The sequence below is a fragment of the Podarcis cretensis genome (assembly GCF_951804945.1).
Source record: "Podarcis cretensis genome assembly, chromosome: 7".
Classification (NCBI taxonomy): domain Eukaryota; kingdom Metazoa; phylum Chordata; class Lepidosauria; order Squamata; family Lacertidae; genus Podarcis; species Podarcis cretensis.
In genome coordinates this window covers 63,058,371-63,068,899 of record NC_137176.1, presented here as the reverse complement: position 1 = coordinate 63,068,899, position 10,529 = coordinate 63,058,371, and the positions used below count along the sequence as shown (strand labels likewise).

The following is a 10,529-nucleotide window of genomic DNA, read 5'->3' as shown; positions in this document are numbered from 1 at the left end:
TTTCTGTGGAAATGCTTCTGCTCTCTCTCTCTCTCTGTGTGTCTTCTGATTGCAGAGTTTTGAAGACTGCAGAGAGAACTAGAAAGAGAGAGACTTAACAGATGACAGAGAGGAAGGAACTCAGAATGGTGTGTGATGTCTGAGACCTATACTTGCATCCCAGGTCTGTATAGCCAGAGTAGTCAGAGAGGCTTTACCCTCTAACCCATGTGTAACTCATGTTATTGGGACTCCATACTCCTTTAATCTGTTGCTCAAAGATACACAAAATTGTATACCAACCTGAGTTGTTTCCCTTCCTGTCAAACCAATCCTACCTCTTGGATTTTCTTAAGTTGCCCACATCTTGTTTTCCCCTGTCGCCTTTTGAGAAACATGAGGTCTACTGGGCAGGAACCTCTCAGCCTGAATGTGTTGTTTCTTCCTTCTGTATCTTCCATGCCACTATTGTCCACAGCTCCCACACCTTAGAATCTCTGATTTGCTTATAAATTTAATATACACACATACTCTATAGACTCAAGTTCTCTTTAATAGTTGGCATAAATTAATCTGTCTTGAGTGATCCCAACAATGCACATTTCCTTAAAAAAAATATAGTAAGTGCCCAGTCAAGCATTCCTGGCAAAAAATCTCAGCAACCAGCAGGCACTGAAATGTTTTTCAGAAAAATTGGCCAGCGGACTAAGATCTCTCTTCCACCTACCTTACCCATGCATGTCAAATATGCATCATGGAAGCTTTCCTAGAAACCAAACTCGTGTATCAGACTTGTCACTTTTATTGATCTCTGTCTAATATAATTAGTGTTCTTATTTAAAAATGTATGCATATGTGACGGTAAAGATGAAATGAAACATAAGAGAAGCAGGTCACCAGAATGGAAACCACATTTCTAAGTAGGTTGTGCATGTTTAAAGTCAAACCTCAACCATAAGTGGACTGTTCTTCAATTAAAATAGGAGTCTGATAGCTAGTTAAGCATCAAGGAAAGGACCTTCTAAATAAACTAGAGGTGTAGCAGGAGCAAACTGTGCTAACGAGCCATAAACATACTGCTAGGTTTGTTATTTATTCAACACTAATTACTGAACTCAATACTGATTAGAGAGTTTACACATCTCACACACAAAAAAACCTCTAAGTGACAACTAACCACAATATGTATATATTGTAGAAACAGCCGTGGCCACAACAGTAAAGGTTGTTTCATTAACCAACGTTCAAATTTACTAGAAAGCAAAATTACACTAGTCCTTTAGTAAAGTTTATAAACATTTTTAAAAAGTGCATAACGTCTGAAACAAGAAGAAAACAGGACATCACTTAAAAATAAAAATAAAGAAAACAAAGTGGGATGGGAAGGGGGACTTGTGATTGCTGCCCCACTTGATTGCCACAGGAATATTCATGTTTAACTCCAATCTTAGCTGCTGAGACCCCAGTTCTAAACACTACAATAAATTTATGCTTCATTTCAGGACACAAGTATTCAGCAACTTTCTGGGGCTTCTGTTTCATCAGCTCCCAGCATATTATTTCTCCTTTAAAAAAAAAAAGTTGTACTGATAAGTTTGCTCTTAAAACCTCAGCACTAACATAATGTTTGTTTTTTGTTTTTTTGGCTTTTTAGTGGAAAAGGCCAGTTCCCTAAGGGATGAGATTAAATAAAAGATTCTGTCTGAATCTTGGATTTCCAACCACCTACAAGCAAAGTGACCGAACTGTACTGAGAAAACAACAAGACACACCAGACTATACGTTAATTACACTGTATGTTCTTATAAATGAAAGAATGCAGTTTCATCAGATTAGCATCTGATTTGATAATCTTATCATGTGCACACCCACCACACTATGCGAAAATAAAACCCTAGCCCTTTTAAAACAAGTGGTAGAAAAAAATCACAGTCACAGAAGTTGCCTTCATAAGCATTTTGAGAAGGGGCAGTGTGGCGCATCTAAACTGTACAGTATAAAACATTGTAAGTAATAGAGCTGAAAACACAGAAGCAGAGTTCTTAAAAAAACAAACCAACGGTGCTTCCTTGACAGGTGATTTTAATAGGTGAACACCCTCTGAAGGTCAGACAACCTCTGAAGATCACTGGAGCCATTGTCACAAAATGCAATTCAAGCCTCTGGTGAGTTGAGGGCCGTTTGCTACATGATGTAGTTTGCTCTACTTCCTACGAGCATTTCATCAAGTGGTCATTTGTGGTGAGATCCATGTTGAGAGAGTCTCGAGATGAGCAACCAAGTCTCAACCATTGCTAACAGAGGTAGAGAAAGTTCTGTCTGCTGCTACAGCCTGCTTTGCCCCTTTTAGCATTGGACCGTTCAGCTCCCAGTAACGAGGCGCATCCATTTTCATTTTTTGTTCAATCAGCTTGCTCACAAAATACCTTTTTCCCAATAGGCTTTTGCGATTTGAAAACATCCCACAGTTGCGGCTGTCGGTCAAAGTAGGATGTCAACTTTCTTGCTTTGCTGTTTCCCCTTGGGCTTCCCCAGTTTGCTCAGTGGGATTTCTCTGTGCATCTCCTTCCCCTTCTGCAAGAAAAAAAAGTTAAGCAGTGGTGAAATAGCATCCAGACCACATAATCATAGAGTTGGATGGGATCCTCCAAGGGTCATCTAGTCCAACCCCCTGCAGTGCAGGAATCTCAGCTAAAGCATCCATGACAGATGGCCATCCAACCTCTGCTTAAAAACCTCTGAGGAAGGGGAATCCACAACCTCCTGAGGGAGTCCGTTCCACTGCTGAACAGCTCTTGCTGTCAAAGTTCTCCCTGATTTTTAGCTGGAATCTCCTTTCTTGTAATTTGAAGTCGTTGGTATGGGTCCTACCCTCCAGGGGTGGGAGGGGTCAGCAAACTTTTTCAGCAGGGGGCCGGTCCATTGTCCCTCAGACCTTGTGGGGGGCTGAACTATATTTTTTTTTTTGGGGGGGGGGTGAACAAATTCCTATGCCCCACAAATAACCCAGAGATGCATTTTAAATAAAAGGACACGTTCTACTCAGGTAAAAACACGCTGATTCCCGGACCATCCGCAGGCCAGATTTAGAAGGCAATTGGGCTGGATCCGGCCCCCGGGCCTTAGTTTGCCTACCCATGCTCCAGACTAATCTAGTTTAAGCCTGCAAATTCCATGACACTGAAAGACATGGATAGGTGTTTGGTCTGGCTTCTTTAATAGTTAATGAGTTTAAAAAATGTGCCTGGTAACTAGCTAATTTAGAGTACATAAAGAAGAATGGAAGTTCTGTGGGTATATAGAAATGCGTGATGTACTTCACACTTGGATGTACATTGCTTGAGACGTAAGCATTATGTCATGTTATAACTGTGAAGGTCCATGCACTCATGCAACTGTGTATGCCATCCAGCTTATTGTATTTAGCTGCTAGAATTATTATTATTTAAAAGAAGAAGAAGAAGAAGAGTTTGGATTTGGTATCCCGCTTTATCACTACCCGAAGGAGTCTCAAAGCGGCTTACATTCTCCTTTCCCTTCCTCCCCCACAACAAACACTCTGTGAGGTGAGTGGGGCTGAGAGACTTCAGAGAAGTGTGACTAGCCCAAGGTCACCCAGCAGCTGCATGTGGAGGAGCGGAGACGCGAACCCGGTTCACCAGATTACAAGTCTACCACTCTTAACCACTACACCACACTGGCATCAAAGGAGTGATGGGAAAACCCTTAGCTTTTTCCAGTACCACTCAGAGAAATTAAGAACATGGCATTTATGTAATGGCAAATGGAATGCCATAGGAGGGACGAATTCTCTTTTGCCCTCACATTCCAGCAACTCTGCAAATATTCACTAGTGGATCTCTCCGCAAGCTGTTCCCAGGAACTGGGAGGTAGTTTCAGCCACCTCCCATACAACCTTTATTACACCAAGAAATTCCATGCTTAGGTAGAGCTGTCATAACTTGTGTCAGTTCAATAGAAACAAGTTTTTTCAGACAGAGTTACACAGCCAATATTCGCACCCCCCACACATGGGAAACAGAAATAAAATGTCCTTCTATTCCCTGCTGCAGCTCTGTCCCTTGAGAGCGGAGAGGGTTGTCTCACACCTCTGCATTCCTTTTTATGGTACCTAAGAGTATAGAAACCTTGCAGAGGCATGCGAGAATGGCATGAAAGGGAAGGTGTTTGCCCTTTGCTCTCTGTACATGCCTTCCTACCTAGAGAGTCCCCATGGAGCAAGTGGCCAAATAAACCCAGGACCCAACAAGTATTGTCCCCACCGTAATTACAAGGCTACTCTGCTGCAGTAATGTGGATGGAAAATGTAAAAAGGAAAATCTGTTTCATAAGTTCAATTAGCAGCAATCAGTGGATGCCAACTGCAAATACAGTATTAGGCAAACTTGGCAGTTTCACAGTTTTTAGCTGTGTTTGCTAAATACAAGCAAAATAAACATGCCAAATTGGAGCACTCTCTAGGGTATCAGGAAATTGAAAACTAAAAGGAAATTCTGATGCAAATTTCCAATGCAAAAATTTCCAGAAACCCAAATCATTGCTCTGCGGGTAGGATTTCTTGGGGTATGTTAGCTTCATGGTAGATGGTTCTGAGTTGCTAAGGTGTTGTTGGAGCCCGTCTCCCATCAGCTCAAGCCAACATGGCCAGTGGTCAACAATGAGAAGACTCAATGACATTCTGCACAGCAACAGTTTCCCCAATCCTGTGCCGAGCAGATTGACTTAAGTGGTTCTTATTAGCACCATGAAACTTTCTCCGTATCACAAAGCTCATGTCCATTGTGGAGATATTGGGGTGGGGGAAGAGAACTTCCTTCGTAGAAGCTGGAAAGACTGAGTGGTATCCAACTAACTCCTTCCATCAGTGCAAGGGAATCTGCTTGTGCAATGCAACTCCACCCCTCCCCCTGTGTGTCCCCGAAATATGTTCTGGGGGTTCTCCCAATCCTCCAGAGCAGATCTGGAGAGAGCACGAGAGAGGAGAGGAAGGAAATCACAAACAGAAATCCTTGCACTGATGGGATGCGTTAGGCCACAACTGCACCATACATTTAAAGTACGAGTATACAACTTTAATAGACATGGATTCCCCAAAGAATCCTGGGAAATGTAGTTTGTAATGAGTGCTGAGAGTTGTTTGGGAACTGTAGGATCTGTGAAAGGAATAGGGGTCTCCCCACAACTCTTAGCAAGCTGTACATGGGTATACTGTTTGCAGTGGTATAATAGTGTTTTAAATGGATGGTGTGGGTTTAGTCTTAGCTGGTAACCCAGGGTTATCAAAGCACATTTTTATACATTTTATACATTTCTCTAATATAGGCCCACCAGCTTGGCCAAAACTAACCAGCCACCTAAAAGGCTAAATGACAACCCATCTGTTTTTGAAGGGGGAAGTTAGCATATTGTAGGTGGGTTGTGGTAGCCTGCACTAACTCAAAAATGCAGAGGAGATGTTGTCCTTTTTATACAGCAACATATTTCATGAACTAGTCTACTATTCAGCTATGGCCTTGCACTAGATAGAAGTACATAAAATGCCCTCATATACAAACCACCTAAAGACTAATTTTTTAATACTGAATTTTAAATTTTTGTAGCCTGCTTTGGAACCTTATGGAGAAGAGCAGGTAAGACATTTAATTTTTTTAAAAAGTAAATAAATTAATAACAATAAATGTGAAAAGCCATTAAAGCCCAGCATGTTGTTTTCATAAATGATGTCCCTTGCAGACTTATTAATGATTTTTCTCTTAACCTTTCAGATTCGTACTTACCAGTTTTGTTTATATCAAGTTCTGATAACTTCAAGGATAGTTCACTAGAATTTCCACTTGCAGAGGACACAAGGATATCGTGAAGGGCATTTCTTCTCCCGGTTCTCCCAGAAGCAATGAAATCTGCATATGTAGATTCCACATCAGTCATTGCTAACCAGTATCCACATAGCAGTACCTAAGAAAAACCAAAGAAAATCAAAAGCTACGTTAGGGATTATAGGAGGGCATGAAGCAAGGAGACAAATATGGAATCTTTAGATGATTTGTACAACTGGCAAGACGATTTCACACCTTGTATCATGGAAGGCTTTGGGGAAGGGACAGCTAACCTGTGTCCCTTCAGGTTTTGTTGAACACCAGATCCTGTCAGCGCCAGCTAGCATGGCCAAAGCTCAAGGGGAGCTGAAGGGCACCAGGTTAAAATAAGCTGATCTAAAAATGATGTTAATCTATTAATTAACATCATCAAAAATGGTTTAGAAACTTTAGCTGGTGAAAAATGCCATGGCTGTCCATCATTTGCTAATGGGTCAGCCAAAGCACATTAGACTGGTGCTGCATCAGCTGCTTCTGCAGTTGCAAAACATCTGGAAGGCACAATATTGTCTACCCAGAGTGTCTGGTTTATCTGACTAGCCTGAGGTTCTCAACATTGGTGGGAGTTTGTGGGAGGGCTCTAGGTTGAGGAAGACTGCTTTATATCAATTCCAAATTCATGGTTGAATGAGAAGATCTGAAATAATGATTCACGTCTATCGCTATCCTAGCTCCCTCACCCTCCATGTCTTTCCTGCTTTCAAACGGAATCATACACCTAAAATAAGCATGCTAACAACAGGCATTTGCCTATTTTTAGCCTCTTTACTTGTGTGTGTGTCTCTCTCTCTCTCTCTCCCCCCCCCCCCCCCCCGCTGCCGGTCCCCAGTCTTCCTTTCGATCAGACGAGACAAATAGTTACATGAGCCTTCCTGGAGCCAAGTGAACATTTGAGAAGCTGGCGGAAGGGGATTAGGTACAACATTTTATACAGGCTAAATATAGCCATATCGAATGTCTCTGAGCAGTTTATCCACACAGGGCTTCACACCGACAGAACTTCTGAGAATGGCATGCGGCAGGGCCATCAGCCCAAACAATGACACACTAACGTTAATGCTGTAAACAAGATTTAACATAAGGCTCAAAAATTCATTAAAACAAAGCTACACACACACACACACCAGCAGAGAAAACATTTCTCAATAAACTTATTTCTAGCTTCCCTCACATCTCCGCAACACATATAGCTAACAGACCTCATTCTAGGGCTGAGGTAAAATGATACCCTGATTATTTGGTCCTATCATACTAATGTGTGCCTAAATTCATCACCTTTGGGCTAATGATAGAAAGAGGTAGTAAGGTGGTAGCGGGCCTTTCTTTCTTTCTTTTTTACTTCTTTGCTGCTGCCTATAGAAGTGGCAATGACCATAACCAAGCTGACAAAGTTGTTGTTCTTTGGTGTCTCCAGCCACCATTTTGTTTCCCCTTCCCAGACTGCCTTGGGCATGGCTAGTGTCATTTGGGATGAGGATAAATAACCATGATGAAAGGCATGGTGGCCCTTGGGAAAACTACAAACCCCTCTTATGGGAAAGGAGTGGTATGCTGTCCTCTGCAAAGTTTTAAAAGCTAGGTGACAGGGAGGAGGGAGACCCTTGCTGATCTCCCCGAAAACCCTTTCCCTCCATCACCCGAATGCTTCTTTCAGCAGGGGTGGGGAACCTGCAGCCTTCCATATATTTTTGGATAGCAACTCCCAGTGCCCCCAGCCAGCTTTCCCAGCAAGAGACAATGGAGTTGGAGTCCAGCAACTACTGGAAAACCACTGTTCCCCATGCCTGCCTACAGCCTCCTAGGAAGCTAAGGGAGCACAGAAAAAGCGGGGAAAGCACATCTGATCCAAGAAAGAAGTGTTGTCTCCATTGAACCACTGAACTCCATCAAACTCACCCAATGGGGCATCCTACATGGATAGCCATTATTAAAGAGAAAGAGAAAGGGCAGATGAACTGGCGTGGCTGCAATTCACTTACAGCAATAGGAAGCCTCCCTAAAACACCAGTTTGAAATATGATGCAAGGCAAAAAATAAAAAAGGCTTGTGGAGGGGGGAAGACAGGCCTGTGAAGAGTGCAGCCTGAGGAGAGTGTCCTGAGGGTCAAGTAGGTCTACATTTGGGGCCCAGGGCCTGTGTTTCCACACCACTGGCTTAGACAGCTATCAGATTCATAGGTCAAGCAGGCAAGGCCAAAACAGCACTGGGAAAAACTATGTTGTTTGGAGCCAGTGCACAAAAGCTTCCTGGAAGGGACAGGGGAAATTGCCCTCTGTCCCACTCGAATTATTCATTGAGGCTTTGATTGGCAGCTGGAGAGGAGAGGAGTCTGAGTGGTACCCTGAAGCTGTTCAAAGCTTCTTCCCAACAGTGATACAGTGATACCTCGGGTTAAGAACTTAAGTCGTTCTGGAGGTCCGTTCTTAACCTGAAACTGTTTTTAACCCGAGGTACCACTTTACCTAATGGGGCCTCCCGCTGCCGCTGCGCTGCCACCACACAATTTCTGTTCTCATTCTGAAACAAAGTTCTTAACCCAAGGTACTATTTCTGGGTTAGCGGAGTCTGTAACCTGAAGCGTCTGTAACCTGAAGTGCCTGTAACCCGATGTACCACTGTACTGTATCTGGTGGCTCCCCGTTTCTATTTCTCTTTCCTCTTGGTTTTAATGTATCTATATGGGGTTTGTTGTCTATTTGTTTGGCTGTAAGCCACTTTGGGTTGCCCTGGGCAAGATAAAGTGACTAACAAACATTATATTAATAATAATATTAATAATAAAAATAAAAATACTGCAGATAATTTGACTATGAAAGGACATAACAGGTGCAAGGTGGCAGAGAGAGGGACAAGGGGGAGGAAAGGTTTTTCAAAGGTTCCATAGCAGACTGCCATCTCACTAGAAGGTAGACACAATGGTAAGTGAGAACTTAATGTTCCGTTTATCCTACTTAAAAAATAAATTAGCAGTGAAGGAGAAAAGCTTTTGCAAATAAACAAAATGCAAGTCAAACAAAGTTGGGCTGACACTGTAGGAACAATTGCTCTGGATTCAATGATCAGACACTTTCCTGTATCAAAATTTCATACTTTGATCCTTCCTTCCATGTAAACATATTTACCATTTGATATTTCTGATCCCTTTATCCAGGGATGATTTTCGAGACTCATGTGCAAAGCCTCTGAGTAATTGGGCAAAAGACCAGCTGCAGCAAGCCACTCCTCAAAAACAAATGATAACTGGGCTCTTGGTGCTAATTTCACATCACTCCAATGTCGTCCACTAATTATTCCCTGCCAGGCTGCTGACTTACAGCAATCTGTTAATGCAAAAAGCTTATTACAAAGCCTGTTCTCATGCACCAGAGAAAACTGCATCTTGCTCTGCTGACTGCAGTAAGTTTGCTGGACAACTGATAATGATGGCAATATGGCATATTTAGTCAATTAAGCCAAAGAGTCACTTGTATATGGAGGATGGCAGAATTAGTAAGACTATTTTCTGAACTTTACCCTTTTTATTATACTAATGATTATACCGTTTCGTTAATGCAGGCATCCCCAACCTGCGGCCCTCCAGATGTTTTGGCCTACAACTCCCATGATCCCTAGCTAACAGGACCAGTGGTCGGGGATGATGGGAATTGTAGTCCAAAACATCTGGAGGGCTGAAGGTTGGGGATGCCTGCGTTAATGGATGCACTGCTGTCTGTGTTTTAGGATGATTTAGATGTACCTGCCATAAATCTGCATCATCATAAGGTCCCAGGGTGGGTGACAACAATGTAAAAATACATAAATAAAACCAATTAAAACACTTCATCATTAGAAGAATAGGGTGGATCCTAAAAAAAGATGTCTTGGATGTCAAGCAGGAAATGAACAGGAAGAAGAAACACTCTCTTCTGCTTGATAGATGTGGGGATACTTATGGAGACATTTGCATGGACATCATGGAGGTACTGGTGGACACACTGCCCCCTCTTAGGAAATTCCATAGTTAAAGTGACTACTTCATTTTAGTTCTACCCAGGCAAAGAACCCGTGTAATACAGCAGCTAACAGCAGGATCTGGGAAGCTCTTAGTTCAAATCTCAGCTCAGTCTTTAACTTGACAGATCTAGAAACCAAAGTGTATGCTTTGTTTGGGGTGCCCTATGCCATGTTGTTTCTGCTTCTTCCAGATCATAGTCTACACTTCCAAGAAGTGCCAAAGAAAGCGCAGAGGACACTCTGTATAGATAAATACGGCCCAGTACCTGGAAAGAAAATGAGGAAACAAGTCCTCTCACTAAAATTTTTCATTTTCTCTAAGGAAACAGAAAGCCTTTAAGATCTATGAAGATCCCATAAAAACACATTTAATTTTTCATGTAACTGCATTAGCTGGAAGTCCTAGATTTTAAAACATTTTTCCCCATAGAAAAACAAACCATTTACAACAAGTGAATTGCCTAGGGTTTCCTAAAAGCCTCACACATAATTATCGTGTGAGGAGACTAATGTAATTTAAATATAATAAAAAGATACAAGTCTTTTACAAATTCATGAGATTTCTTCAACTGCAACCCTATGTCCATATTCCTGGAAGAAAGACCCACAGAGCTCAGTGGGACTTATCTCTGAGTAGATATATAGATAATTGTGCTGTTG

The 10,529-nt window shown here is 42.1% G+C and overlaps 1 protein-coding gene across 1 annotated transcript in view; it reads right to left on the bottom strand.

The window, feature by feature from the left end:
* Positions 1-514: 514 nt before the first annotated feature.
* PKIA (cAMP-dependent protein kinase inhibitor alpha) overlaps positions 515-10,529 on the bottom strand; it is a 37,012-nt gene continuing 26,997 nt past the window's right edge. Inside the window, exons 3-4 of the mRNA XM_079983250.1 lie at positions 5,778-5,955; positions 515-2,553 (exon numbers count right to left, since the gene is read on the bottom strand). Of these exons, the coding sequence (XP_079839376.1) occupies positions 2,474-2,553; positions 5,778-5,928 (231 nt within the window). The 5' untranslated portion in view covers positions 5,929-5,955 and the 3' untranslated portion in view covers positions 515-2,473. The remainder of the gene's footprint in view (positions 2,554-5,777; positions 5,956-10,529) is intronic.